Raw genomic sequence first — 15,692 nt, 5'->3', positions numbered from 1 at the left:
GAATTACAAAAGTATAAAACCATATGTTGCCAATTGTAGGAATAGTTGTTGCTTTCTCTGTTTTTAAATAAACATTAAAGGTTTTTGTTTAGTACTGTGAAACTATTATGTGCTGAATGATATAATATACTGATAAATTATGTTGCCAATACTGCTGTTTGTTTAAATGACTAAAAATGACACTTACAGGGAGAATGTTTTAATGGTATATCATTTCAAGATAACAGGTTCAAATCAGCTCCACTTTACCTGGCTTTCTTAATGTTTTAGGATAAATGAATTAGATTTTTTTTTTTCTCCACACATTTTTACCATTAGTGTAACACTTGTCCATGTAAGAAAATACAGCATTTTAAAACATTTGTGGCAATACAGAAGCAAACCCAGTAAGTTTTCCTCCACACAGAATTTTAATAAACAATTTTCACTGACACATGAATTCCAAGCCCTCCAGCCTCTCAACTTTAGTTTTTTTTTTTTGGTTGTTTTTTATATACTAAAATAACTCGGTGTTAACAGTCTAAACAGCTAAAGGGCAAAATTGATCAAAGAAAATTACAATCTCATTTGAACAGTGTACTGTTTTGAAACAAACCATTCTTATCTAGACAAAAAGAGGAGAATTACATGGTGGGGTTTAGGAACAATAAAACAATGAACGACAGGGTTTGACAGGATCTTCCGTCTGGTAATTGGCGAACACATTTCTGCACTGTAACGTTACTGGATGTTAAATCTTTGAGAATTTCCAATTTCTGTGATTCCATCCTTAGGAAGGCAAGCAGACGTGCCTGGTGCATTTCTTCTTACAAGGCTGTAACTGTTGCTCGTCTTTGGCTCGAGGCCGGGTGATCAAACAGAAGGCACTTTTGTTGGCATTAGTGATGCAACTAACATGGCAGTTATACCTCTAGGCCTAAATAATATTAATAAGAATGGAAAATTGATTGCTCTCACATCAAATAATCCAACAACAAAGTGATCCTTTATGCCCAACAGTCCTAACTGCGTTTTCCTCAAAGTCACTTTTAAGAATTAGTGTAAGTAGGCTCGCATGAGTGGCTACACACTTAGCACAGCCTGGTCTACGTAAACACGACCAGGCCCATATTTAGTTCCAGGAAGAGCCTGGCAGATTAATGTCAGTTTGTTTTGCGTTGAGAAAAATAAATAAAAAGCCATACTCTTTATAAGTTCATTCCTTATGAAGATGGAAATTGGTTTTACATACAATGTTCCCAAAACGGGCAATGAAAACCAAACTGATGTCGACACAGAATCTTGTCCAAGCAGTCATTGGTTCCCATTGACATTTTAAAAAAGCTACATATAGACCATAAGGAGTCCCACCCAGACTGGTACAATGCAAAATAAAATAATCATTAGCTGGGGCTGGTTATCACTGTTCAGGTTTAAAAAGGCAGAATTCCGTTATGTTAAAATTTGATGGTCGCACCATTCCTACACTTTAAGAATCGTTAAATGTGATGCCACAGAATGTGCCAGATTGAACGTTTCTCCCGCACCTGTTGGGGCGCACCGTTAGTTAGCTTAACCAGCTGTGCTAGATAAGAACGAAAAGAGAAGAAGATACAAAAATTAATTTGTCAGTTTGAAACAGTTTCCAGTTGCAAAATAACACAAGCACTCATGTAGAAACTAACAATTCTTCTTAAAGACTTTAAAACAGTTGGCGTGGTATGTCTGTTCAGCAGCTAACGTCAGGCTAGCTAGCAGAGGAGCTAGCCAGCTAATAACTTGTTTTACTTCCAATGTATTTATTTGATTAAGTATTTTTACTTGAGTTTGTATCGAAATAATTACTCAGAGTTCCCATGACATTTACATTTCAGATTTTTTAAATCGTCATCCCCTTGTAATTCACTTATATGCTCCGTTTTTGTACCCCTCAGCAATCATGAAACACGGTGAATTGGCAGTGTGGTAAAGGGCTGTTTCACTATTTTTATGGCATCTAGGCAGTTTAAAATGCATAACACTGAAAAGTCTGGACTGAAGGATCCTGAATTTAAATCTTTTAAAATCTGTTTGTGAATAGTAATACCGTAATTTCAGAAAAATCTTGGAAAAATGAAGCATTTTCAATTGTAAGATTAACTTAAATCATAAATGTTGGTCTAGTTAAAAAAGCTGGCAGAGGCCAAACAAATGCGGTGAATTTGCTCTTTTTATATTTGAATGAGTGTCATCTGGCAATAAGAAAAAGAAAAAAACATCCTCAAATTGTCAAAAACCCGATGTCATACAAAAAGTAAATCCATGTAACTTTATTTTTCCAGAATTTCTAATAACTTTAAAAATGGAATAAGCAATAAAATCCAGAAATTCTCAACATTAAATACTTAAATATTCATCCTTACTTGGAGAAAAAACAAAAATCCTTCCATACTTGTCAAAACAGCACAAGACAACTGATTAAATTATATTAAAACTAATAATCATTGCTTTTCTGTTTAAAATTGTTACACATTGTGAAAATCTTGGTATATGTACTGATATTGTGGCCTTTTTACATCAGCTTATACCATGAGAAATCCAGAGCAGCCCATGCCTTTTTCATAAGTAATGACAGGATTATGGTCTGCAGAGAAAAGAATGTGTGCCTGGAATGTAAAGGGGGAAAATAATTCGGGCTAAAACACGGTGTTGGCCTCGGAAAATGGTCAACTGAAACAAGCAGTGACACAGGTTACAATATGCCAGGATAGATTCATTACTTCCAATGGTTTCACAATTTGTCTCGAGAAGCACGTCACTGAAAGCACAGCTAGACATTAATTAGCACCTCAACACTCCCTTCATTTACAACAGGAAGGATGCAAATCGTACTAAGGGAACCATAGGCGAGATGGTTTATTACCACAGATGAATCACACCATTACATTTATTACAGTGACTGTTACAGATCTTTGAAAGTGTAAGACTGTGTTATGGCCATGTGAAGGACAAAGAAAAGAAAAAACGATGACCTCTGGATGGAAGAAAAATGAATCTCTAGAAGCTACATCTGCTTTCTCTGTAGTGCAGTCTAGTTCTGCTTTCACCTGACTATGTTAGATCTAAAACTTGGTGCAATTTAAAACAACAGTGAGGGACTTGGTTGTCCTATCAGAACAAAAAAAACAAACACAAAATCCACATATGGCTTAAACGCAACATTTAGTTCTTTAGTAAATCTAACTCCTTGGTTCACATGTGCAGTTCACATCAACAGTGCACTAGTTTTTGTTTTTCATGGGACCGTTCAACCAACACCCCACCAACCGTATGCCAACCGAACCAGGCAACCGAAAGCCAGGCAATTTTAGTGTAACCGCGAGGCTAAAGACGCCTCTGCCAGTGGGCCACTTCGCCCCATGCACAGACGGTCACAGTATAGCAGCCTATTGCTACCTCGTGAGACGACGAGAGGGACAAACACTTCGGCGGCATCTTCCTGGCATGGACCGGTTACCGGGATCAAAGGTTTAAAAACAAAACACCACACACAAAAAATAAAATTTCTTGTTATAGTGTTCCTGATTCAGATGATTTTAACGAGATGCCAAAGAAAGAAAGACAAAACTATTCTTCGTCTTTGACTCCATGGAGCGTAGAAAGAATGCAACGCTTCCCCTCCCACACGTGCTGCTGATCAAAGCCAGTCAGCTACCTTAACCCTAACACGGTCTTAAGAGACTGGGTCCAATTATCTTTTATACCGCCGGGTGTGTTTTTACCAGTTTTGTGTGTGTGTGGTTTCGGGAACTGATGGTCTGACGGGACCCCCCACTTGCCCGCTGTCCAACTATGACATCTGGCATACTCCTCCTGAGCGTTGCATGGAGGGTTAAAAAGACAAATTGGGTTGTTTGGAACTTATTCAAAGGAGAAATTGGTGAGCTGCCTGAGCAGGTAGCCTGACTAACCAGCTAATGCTAGCCTACCTCAACTCAAACCAAAGAAAGTGTTTAGTTGACCAGTTTTCCTTGGATGTTCGCAACTGTTGCTACACACCGCCAGCCAGCAGGCTGAAAGAAGTGCACTAAAGTAGCTCTGTCCATAAACTACTGCTTAACACTGCTTATTCCTTACAAGTTGGCAAACTACAAGTGGCATTTCTGTTTGGAAGCTAACTGCAGATAGGCTGACTGATTCCCCAGCTAGCACCAGCTTGTTTAGTAGCATTGTTACTCTATAAAAAAAAAACAGAACTGCAAAAAAGGGATCATATTCTGCTTCATAAACACTGAAATTTGTGATACTGTAGTTTTACCGGGAGAGTCCCACACGAGCCCATGCCAATGCTCTTCATTTACAACAACAAAATGTCCCGTGACGATAAAACAATGAGGAAAAATTGGTGTCGACATCAACTCCCTCCGGATTATCCCCAAAACTAAAATATTTAAAAAAAAAAACAAAAAAGGTAATTCACATTAACACTCCTTTAGGCACATAAGTCTCAAAGAATCCCACTTGTGTGGTGGTCAGGAATGCTTTACACACGACGAAAATAAGAGTGAGGGTGCTTTTGAGCAAAGAGTGACGAACCTGCAGATCTGTTTCTGATGCAATTACTTCCACTTCTAAAACAAAGAGCCTTCTGAACGGCAAGCCCGACCAGGCTGTTACGGAGCAGGAAGACGTCCCGAGGAAATCCTCGGACTCATCCACCCGGACGCAACCTTACAGATCTCCCGTCATCTTCTTACCGTTTAAGCTTTGTTGGTCGGGGTTTTGTGTCATTTATGCCACGATCTAGCCCGGTGTATTGCTCAGCAGCTATTTACAGAATTGAGAAGAAAAAAAACATCTGACTGATCTACACACAGTATCTCACATTGTCCCATGTTTTATTTAGTGGTCCTCATCAAAAAAATCAAAACAAAAAAAGTACTACAAAGTGTAAACATGGAAGAAAAAAAAACAAATCATCCTTTATAAATGGTAATTGTTGCATCGTCCTCTTCTTAACCTGCTATAAAAACCTTATCTGCAGACTTACACGGTAACCAAATGGGCGTTTTGTTTTGACTTGGGGACTTTTGCTCAGCTCTGAGTACAGATGATCTGTCAATTTCACTGTTTAATGTCCCGTCTCCTCCTCTTCTTCCAGTCTGCGAGCCGTTTTTTTGTTCAGACCAGAGCTGTCCTATAGGTGCGTCCTGTGCGGGTACTTCCACCTCAGCAGCGTTGTGTTTTCCGCCCACACCCACAGGCAGCTGGGCCCATAAGTGAGAGGTTAAATGGAGGGGAGAAAGGGCGATCAAATGGAACAAAAGCCATCTTTCACTTACAAATCCTTCAGATTTTGCAATCAATATTGAGATGTCAGGCCCAACATTTAAGTTAAATTTCTTCATTTTTTTTCTAACACACAGCAGAATAAACATTGTTTGGAAGCAAGGTCTCCTGGTGGCAAGTCAAATGTTCAGAGGTTGCGTTACTTTTTCTTTTTTTATTTAATATTTTGTTATCAGGTTGCTTTTCTCTTTTCTTTTTGACTTTGAAGTCGTGCCCCCTCTCGGAAGCTCAGTCCTGTTTGACCTGAAGCTGCTGCTTCCAGGCTTCATTCAAGTAAACCAGTCGCTTGTAGTTGAGGATAAACAGAATGAAGTTCAGCGCGTATGTGGTGATGCAGATGACGCAGAAGTCCTTTAGGACAAAGTAGAGGATGTAGCCCAGGTAAAGCGAACCCACCACCGACAAGATGGACGTCGTCATGAGGAAAAGGGCGGCCATTGCGCTGACGGTCATTCCTGCGGCAAGAAACACAAACGGAAGCTTAGCTGAGCAGAGAGGGACAAAAAAAAAAAAAAAAAAGAAACCAAAGCTGATGAGTCTGCGCTTTCCGCCGAGGCGTTGGGACTCAGACAGTTCTCCTTTTGTACTGAGCGCCTCCTCGTGATGACATCCACCTTTAAAAGCTCAGCTGACTGGTCATTTTGTGTTGTCACATGAAGTGCGGTCACAGACTTTGAAGCCCGGGTCTCTTCAGTGCATTGCAACAGTTGGGAATTATTGCTTTTGTTCAATTCACATTTACGAGAATCCACCTAAACCTGAAGGGTCCATGTTAGGGCTGAAGCAATTCATCAGATTATTCATAATTCATCGATTATTGAAATGATTGTCAACTAATTTAGTAATCAATTGTTAATTGGAACTTTAAAAAGGCTATTTGCTGAAAAGGAAAAAAAACAACCATTCTGAATAGTACTTAGCCAAAACTGTACAAAAAATATATACCTTTTGCAAGGTAAAAAAAACAAAAAACAACAACATTTGTCTGCAAGTAGGTTTTAGCAAAAACTCCAACTGGCATAGATTTAGCTTCACTTAGCTTTACTTTCTTAATTCAATTCTTTTTTTTTTTAAAGAATTTGTTTATTTGAATCTTTTAATGCATTTCTAATGTATAAAGGATTAAATGAAAAATCTGTTGTCATATTTTTAGATGATTATTCGATTACTAAAATAAACGTTAGTTGCAGCTCTAATCCACATGAACAGGTTGAGTAGGGGGCCAACACATTAGCAGGTATGAACAAAGTAAGCCTTAACAATTATAGAATAAAAATGAGCTGACATTTAGGGTATTTTGCTACTTATCCCTGAAATAACCACCATTTGTTATGTGTTCTGACCAACACTGAGGTTCATAACTGTTTGGAGCAGCACAATGTCTCATTCACTGACATGATCCGCATTTAAAGCCGCGCTCTGCATATTCTGGATTCACAACTTTTAACATGTAAACATATTCGCAGCCCTTGAAAAATGAGGATTATTGTAAGCTTATATGATGGACTTAATTGTGAATTTTAAAAGTGTGGTGTGCATTTCTATGCAACCCTCTTTAATTGGATTCCCCTAAATAAAATCCAGAACAAGCAATCACAACTAAAAAGATGTGATTTAACTTCAGTATAAATCCAGCCGTTCTACGGAGGCCTCAAAGCTTGGCTAGGCTACACTCAAACAGCAGATCTTGATGCTCAATTACGATTGTTTTTGATGAAATCATTTTTTTTTTTTTTTTTTGCATGGTCATTCAAACTTCTGTTTGAACAGGTTACATCCCGAGTACGATATGCATGTGCAGAAGAAGAACGCCGACGTCACACAGCATCACACTGTTTACAGAAGTGATAATGGATGGAGCCTTTATGGATCGTTTTTAAAGTGTTATCACAAGGTCATAACGACACAAAGGAAGCTAATAAAAAGAAAGCAAAACGAATAGTGACAGACTTTTGTGGAGTATCGACTGCAACTTCTGTGCAGAGGTCTGTAAGGATGCGTAGTCAGAGCCAATAGGATAAGGCCAGAATTAAAGGTTCTTGGCAACATGCAGATTCCCTCTATCTGAGGTAGAAAATGGTGTACACGAAGGAGTGATGCTTTTCGTTCAGCAGGGACAGGGAAGCAGGTCAGTGTTTGTGGGAAAATGGCTGAAGCTAAAACAGGGCAACACCAGAGGAAAGCATGTCAACAGGGCTACAATGGAAGGGTTTATTAGCACATTCCTTTGTAATAATGGTGTAGTCAAATCCCAGACGTCCATCTAATTAGAATTCTGTGGCAATGTTTGCAAATGCTCTCCTTTTCAATAGACACAAAAATATGTTTTTACTGCAGAGCTGGTAAAAATAAAAAAAAAAAAACATATCCCACAAGACTTTCAGATTAAAATTTTCTTATGAAAGTTGTGCGTCATTTTCTCTAATCACAAGCATGCATTTATGGTGAAAATTTTATTTTCATGATGAGAATCGTGTCACTATAAACTTCAGTTAATGTTTAAAGAAAAACAGAAATTTTTATGATTTCCTGCACTGTTTTTGCAACAAGAACACCAATAAATAGCAGAAAATTCAAAAATATGTGTCATTTAACGATTTAAATCACACTTATTTAAGTAAGTGGCATCCTGTAGAGGCTTCTTTTAAATAGGAATGTTTTTCAAGATCTAAAACAAGAATACATTTCTTAATAATCATTTTTATTATTATAATTGCCCACCCTTATCCACTACTGCAGTGGAAAAGTGAAGTTTACAGTCGTTACATGACAAACAGTTTAAAAGTTAGAGGGGTGCTAACTTTTGGACAGGTCAAAGGAAATGGGAGAAATCAAAGTTTTCAAAGCAGCCTCTAGTGTTTCCCATGTTTCTTAGTTGAACTGAGCTGCTGTTTCAGTCACATATGCGGTAACTGATGTGGCTTTAAAAAGAAACTCTCGTTCGGCGTTGAGCCCAGGTTGCCGAGCGAGTCTACCAGCATAACTCCCATCAACACACAGTGTGTTAATGGGAGGACGACGTGTCTGTGACAAAGAAGCATTCAAGTTCAAACAAGCTGCACTTGAGGAGGAATGTTCATAGTTATTGCTCAGCAACAGCAATGTTTATCTCTAGGGGTCAACCTACTTGATGCTGCCTTCATTTCATTAGATACCCTAGATTTAAAAGGACAAATATCATTTCCATATGGTGGTCTGATATTATTCCAGGGGGCATCTGGGTCAAGTTTGGTCAAATTTAGCTGCAACATAAGAGGGGAGATTCAGCAGAGGCAGTGCCTGAAGCGAGAGGAAAAGTCTCCTGAATCTGCGGCGCTCGCAACAGGTTGTGTCAACTAAAATTGCATCTTACCTAATAAGAGCTGAAAGGCATAAAAGAGTATCCCGTAGACACTGTTGGGTTGGTTCAGCGCACTATCGTTCCCAAAAATTGAGCCCAGGAGTCCAAATCCTCGACCCCACCTAGACCAGGAAACAAAACAAACAAAAAAACACCAAAGAGGACAATTTTATTTCAGGAAATCCAACAAAACAAAGTCGAGTACTGCAGGTAACAATGATAAAACATGTCCTTGCAGTCAGGGAATGATGCAACTTCCTGGAATTCTTAGAGAGCAAAATTGACAGAATTAGTGGTTTGTTAACCGGTGGTTTGCCCATCATTGATGTTACAGTTAGAAACAAAAAACTTGTTTTCTTCTTTAAGGGGGGGTTTCCACCTCCTTTTCAAGGAATTTCAGGTAGACATCATTTCCTGGAAAACTGGGAATACTACCTTTGAGCAACAATGTGATTTTCAAAGTGGAGCTGTGCTAAAACATGCTTCCAACTTGAGCCTGGAAAGCTTTATAATCTTTAAAACATCAGCTAAGACTATTTAACCACCTCATATGATCACCGTGATGTTTATTACAACATGAATTAAAACTTACACATTAGAGTTCACCAGGTCCATTTGTGACGGATTTGAATTAGGTCTGAAACAATTTATTGGATAAGTCGCAATTAATCAATTGCTTAAATAATTGCCCACTAATTTAGTAATCGATTAATCATTAACAAGGATACACAGACTCAAAAAAAGGGGTATTTTGTGAAAAGAGAAACTTCAGAGCAGTAAGTAATTAAGCCAAAACTGTACAAAAATATATACATTTTGCATTTGAGATAGAAACACCTCAGTCAGTCTTTGCTTCACTAAACTTTTTGTTCCAATTTACAAAGCTGCAGTCAGAAAAGGTTTGTAGAAAAAAAGAAAAAAAACAGCAGGCATCCAGAAAGAGTGTGCGTACTCTCATAAGGATTCCATTAACAGCCAATTTAAAACGTCTGGCACAGAGATCAGAGTTCGACTCAGTGAAGATGTTCAATAGTAAACACCTGGTGACATTGTGTCCTTCACACAGCACAGAAAGTTACTCAATGCTACAAAACCTTGTGCGTGCGCTAATTTTCTCCAACATCCAAGCTTAAAGAGGCGGATGGAATCTTAATGACTGTTCTGCACCAGAAATTATGTTCAAAAGCAACACCTTTGGTGATAAAAGGCTCCTTAAGTAGCAGCGTAACTGGTTGAAACATCCAACGATGCTGGCACCTAGTAGACTTATCCTCTACCCAAATCTACTGCTTATAAATTAGAAATGACTTAAATCAAATTCCCCATCTCCCTTCCGTTGCTCGCAGGTTCTACAGAGGCGTTTGCTGAAGTCACAAACACTTGTTTTCAAATTCACAGTTCCCACGGGGGTTCTCGAAATATTCTCCATTATATTTCTCTTAAGAGGTTTCCATCTGAATCCAAGATCTGAAGTAGCTAGAATCAGTTCAACTGTGAGAGCCAGCTTTGGATCACAGAACGGCATTCAGCCAAACTCCGCTTCATATCAGCTGCTAGTCAGAAAACCAGAAAGTTTTGCTAATTGTTGGGATTACCCATGACACCACCTACGATTAGTCAGTAATCGAATTCAATCAGCGGCCGTAGATACTGATTTATTGAAATTTTTTTGTGCATTTTATTGAAATAAAAAAAAAAAACACTAGTGCAGTTAGCTTCAACCTTACAAGTCAAAAATTCGACTTCAAAGGGTGTGTCAGTAAAAGTTGCCGACTCTTAACTTTGCATTTCATTGGTACTCAGAGGTCAAAATTTCAATCTTATTTTGTTTAATATTTACCTTTCAGCACCAAACTGAGTCTGAGTACCACTAATGTGACATGTAACAGTTTAAAAAGCCAAATCCTCATCAAAGCACGTTTTTACTGCTGAACAACTCAAGCTAATTCCTGTATTTTAGCTCATCAGTTTACGTCGGCTATTTCGTTTTCATCTATTACATTCATTGTGACAGATGTTACAATGAATGGCTGACAAGTATTTCCTTGTCAGCCAAGTTTTTAAATAAACGCTTAGATGATGAGGAAATACTTACAAAATAAAAGTTTATTTAAAACCTACAATTTAAAATGTATAAAATAAACTACAGCGACACAAGTTTGCCAGTCTTAATCCTGTTTAGCTCCGGCTATCGGTTATGGCAGACCACTAGTTGGTCGTGGCAAATGGTTGCTTGTCCTGAGTCAGGTTCTGGTTCTGCTGGAGATTTCTTCCTGTTAACAGCAGTTTCTCCTTTCCACTGTTGCTACATACATGACCATTACAAGGGATTGCTGTAAAGTCAACGACAACACAAGTCCAGAAGGAGTGAATTCTGTAAGTCGGTGCCTCGATGCAATCTGCTGAGCTTCCTTAGATAAAAGCTTTTTAAGCTACTTTGAATAATTAATTGAGCTTACTGTACAGTTTGATAATTAATAGTAATTGGACTGAAATTATTTTTTGTAAAGTTACTTTGACATTTGTTGTAAATTGGCGCTATATAAATAAACTGAACTGAAAGATGGAAGAAAGATTTCTACCATTAAAAGAAAAATAACCTGTTATTGTGAATACATGTTTTACATCATCACCTGATGGGTAGTCACTTTAATAATACAGACCCTGATAACATCAAGAAATTCCCATATGTAAAATACTGTGATTCATGGGCAGGCTTCCAGAACCAACAAATACAGCCATTTTAAAAATATTCAAATTTTCAATCATAACATTCCTATGAAAGTCCTGGAGAAACCAGACGTTTTTGCAGGATTTTAGGGGAGTTCGACTGCATAGTGTTGGCTGTCTGAAATAAGCCTATAACACTTATTCTTTGCTTATAAAAAAAAAACATTACATTATGCTATTTGTTAGGGACAGTCAAGGGAATGTCCCTAAAGAGGAGCAACCCATCACTTTATTGAAGGTAAAAAAAAATATATATATATATATATATATATATATATATATATATATATATATATTTAAACTACAAGCAATGAATGTCATGTCTGTCAACCAGCTGCCTGCAGGATAGTAGACAAGGCAACGATTTCACAGGCCAATGTCAGCTCATCAGACTTCCACTGCTATTCTATAAAGTGTAAAATGACAAAAAAGTAATAATATTCCGTCCCATAAGCACCTGGAAAGTACAGCAAATGCTTGTATATATTATAGGCAGGTCTAGGTATCAATATTTTTTATATCCATTAATTTGAGGTAGCCATGCCATGGGAACTACGTATTTACACTGAGAAAGTTTTTAATAAATGTTTGGCTGACGAGGAAATACCTACAGCTGGTAATTTATTCAGGTTTGAAGAGGGCAGGACTAACTCGACTCATCAAACAAATATGCAACAAGTCTTCAACAGTCTGCATTCCAGAGACATTGTGGCCTTTTATTCTGCCAAGTTGGGTTTTGTCATTTGCTCTGCAAAACAACTGAGAAGGCAGAGACTACATCTGGCTTTTAAGTGGGGGATTGTTTCCCTGCAAATCTGCATTGCATTATCCTGAATTAAACAGTGATACTTGGTGTACGGCAGGGGTGTCAAACTCCAGTCCTCAAGGTCCACTGTCCTGCAGTTTTTAGATGTGCCATAGGTACAAAACACCGGAATCAAATGGCTTAATTGCCTCGTTATTGTGTAGATCAGTTCTCCAGAGTCTTGCTAATGACCTAATTATTCTATTCAGGTGTGGTGCAGCAGAGGCACATCTAAAGGTTGCAGGACAGCGGCCCTCCAGGACTGGAGTTTGACACCTCTGGTGTACGGTATGTGAAAATGTTGTCTTGGTTGACCAAAAAAACAAAAAAAACAAACAAACATACACATTTGGCACATAAACTTAAACTCGTAAATCAATCAGTGCATATAGGTCACTTCAGAAACTGAAATCATTAATTAGTGACGAAAATTACAGTGACATGCTAAGTCTGAAACCAAGCCATATCGCTAAAATAACGGGTTTCCCTCAGTGTATTATAAGCCTGGCGGGCCACCAGGCTTTACTTGTGTCCCCACCAGGCTAAAGCATTACTTACTTATTTAAGTAGTTTTAAAATGTTTGCATTTTTTTAAAGACTTTATAGTTGGTGTTCAGGTATTAATCTTCAATCTTTCAATAACACATAATTATCAAGTGATATTTTAAAATTTCCTGCCAACATTAAACATTTTTTAACTCAAAAACACAACAGACTGCTGGGTGAATGACTGCACTGGCACCCAAACACCGGGCTTAGCAAGTTTCCTGGGGGAAACATTGCATCAATGATATGCCGAAATCATTTTACTAGTGAGTATTTTACTGTCTTAACCATTCTATCTAAAACTGCTTTTTATTTCCCCCTTCCAAGTTGCATTTCTTTTAGAATTTGGACAAAAACCCCTTCATGTTAGACCTGAAGACTGAAATCCTAAATTGGGCAATGGACCAAACGTTTAAAGTCAAAAAGTCTTAAACCAGTCAGAAACAACACAAAGTCCAGTAGTAGCAGCAGACCATCAGCTGAGTTGCGGCTGTCTGTGCAACTGGCACCTGAGCCTGATAATGCTCAGAAACCGCTCTCCGTTTCTGCAGTTGTCCAGGGTGAACGCTTCCACCCGTGGGTCAGACTGAAAGCTGGGGACTAATGATAAACGAACAAATGAGCGCCGTCTATTTAACGAAATACAGGCGATATTAAAAAGCCCGAACCACAAGAAATTCTAGTTTTAGTCAAGGGTCTTCCAACAATACCAACATTTCAATAAGCTCCAACCACCTCTTCTTTACTCTCACCAAGCAGATAAAGTTTGGGTTAAATATGTTGGAAAACTACAATTAATAAATTATTTATCCGTCGTTATTCACTTAAAAGAAAGCCGGCTAAAAGTAACTTACGGTAGCCTGCTTGCTAGCGGTTAGCAACGTTAGCTTTGCCAAGCTAAAAAGCTAATGTTGTGCTTATCAACTACAGGCAGGGAGCTTCTTTCTGGAGGTTTTCTGCCTAGCAAATATCTTTCAGCATCCCTGCAGTAATAAAAGGCAGTTTTACAGTCAAGTCTCTGCGGTCCAAGGCAGCGGTCAAACATTAGCGGAGTGCATTTGACAGTTTAAAGCGCGCAACCCTTCCCAGATTGCCACAATAGCAGCCCAGCTTTCATTGAGCGCCACAGAAGGCGCTCTTTGCTGAATTCAAATTACCTGGAGCTGAACACTTTCGAGCAGCTGATGGAGGTGCTGACGTCGCACATGGCCTCGTAAGTCGGGTTCCGGGCCTTTTCCCTCTCGACGTGAAACGCATACAGAGACAGGAGTATGCCCAGCAGGCAGACGAGGAGCCGGGCTATTCTTTCCCACCGAGGGGTGGACACTCTCAAGACGGGCGCCGCCATCACTCTCTGGCCTAGCTGGAGACACGCATACACACGCAGCTGGTTCGCCTATGAGGCAGAGCTGCGACGTGGAAAAGCGTCAGGACGCGCCACGCCGTGAGGGGCGGGCCGCTACCGAACAGCTATCTGGCGGTTTATTATGGCAAGCAACACGGCTCAGAGTAGTTTTGATTTTTTTTTTTTTGTAAACGCCGCTTTCAGTACGGCTGCCACCACTTTGGGAGCCGTTTCGAAATAGTATCCAATGGGACTTTTTCTTCTTTGTTTAATTATGTCATAAAATAAAACCAAAGTACAAGTCTTATTTCAATGTTGGGAAAACAAAAGAGAAAGGTTCTTAGAGTTCAGAACTTAATAATTAAGACCTCAAAATCCAATATGGCTGCCATGCATGTGAACCTAATCTACGGAGCCCTCTAAGGAATATGGGGAAATTTTTTTTCTTTTGCGTTACAGTAAGCTTACTGCAATATTTGCTGGTCTACTTTGTGTACAGTCACATGTCAATTTCAAATGTCAAATATATACACATATAAAGAGCCTCAGTGAAAATGTGTTTATTATTATTAACTCTTTGGTCCAAAAAACTGATTGAAAATCAATTTATTCACTGCATGTTTATGTCTGTTTGTGTAAGGTTGAGATGGAACTACACATGAAAACAGCCCCTTAAACCAGGGGTGTGAAACTCCAGTCCTCAAGGTCCACTGTCCTGCAGTTTTTAGATATGCCACAGGTACAAAACACTGGAATGAAATGGCTTAATTACCTCCTCCTTGTGTAGATCAGTTCTCCCAGCCTTGCTAATGACCTAATTATTCTATTCAGGTGTGGTGCAGCAGAGGCACATCTAAAAGTTGCAGGACTGTGGCCCTTGAGGACTGGAGTTTGGCACCTGTGCTTTAAACCATTTGGACTACCAACACAAAAAATACACTACTATAAATACAATATGTATGTATATTTCTACACTTCAGACAATTTGTCTCTAATTTAACTATATAGTTACCACAATATTTAAAAAAAAAAAAGGCAAAGAAATACATAGTATTGCTAATAATACTTCCCCTAATAGTGTAACCTTTATAGTTAGCCTGATCAGTAAGCACATCAAATAGTGGACAGTCTTCTTTTTAAACTTGGAATTTTATCACAGTTCATTTTTCATGTTTATCTCTTTAATGTTAAACTTTCCACTGAGTCCACTGGTAGCATCATAGCTTATATAGAATATAGAGCTGTGGCTTTAGAACACGTTGTAATAAGTGCTGTAAATCCTATGGGTTTTTTTTTTTTTTTTGGAGTGTCACAATATCAACCCAGCTTGGTGCAACAGAATTTGGACTTTGTTAGACTCTCACCCCAACCAGTCACACTCACTATGCTCACCCTTTCATTTAAGGACATATTGACATATGAAGGTCTTCCGAAAAAGCTCGTATTTGTACTGAGATTATAAAACAAAATTCAGCTTTACTAGCTTTATTGCTCCGTATTACAAATGTTCTTTAATTCATTTTTTTTTTTGCGTGTAGACTACTAAAATTTAAAATAACCTTTATTTCCCTATTATGTCTTGCAACTCGAGATACTTTTTGTCAATTCAAAGCATGCGC

General features: G+C 38.6%; 1 protein-coding gene across 1 annotated transcript; it reads right to left on the bottom strand.

The window, feature by feature from the left end:
* Positions 1–183: 183 nt before the first annotated feature.
* Positions 184–14,147, bottom strand: vkorc1l1 (vitamin K epoxide reductase complex subunit 1 like 1). The gene is made up of 3 exons (XM_005815544.3): positions 13,886–14,147; positions 8,660–8,769; positions 184–5,762 (listed from the first exon to the last, which is right to left on the bottom strand). The coding sequence occupies exons 1-3, from the start codon at positions 14,074–14,076 to the stop codon at positions 5,536–5,538; spliced, it is 528 nt and encodes a 175-aa protein (XP_005815601.1). The 5' UTR covers positions 14,077–14,147; the 3' UTR covers positions 184–5,535.
* Between the last annotated feature and the right edge of the window lie 1,545 nt (positions 14,148–15,692).

The sequence above is a fragment of the Xiphophorus maculatus genome, chromosome 11, assembly GCF_002775205.1.
Source record: "Xiphophorus maculatus strain JP 163 A chromosome 11, X_maculatus-5.0-male, whole genome shotgun sequence".
Taxonomy (NCBI): Eukaryota; Metazoa; Chordata; class Actinopteri; order Cyprinodontiformes; family Poeciliidae; genus Xiphophorus; species Xiphophorus maculatus.
This window is presented reverse-complemented; position numbering and strand designations above follow the sequence as displayed.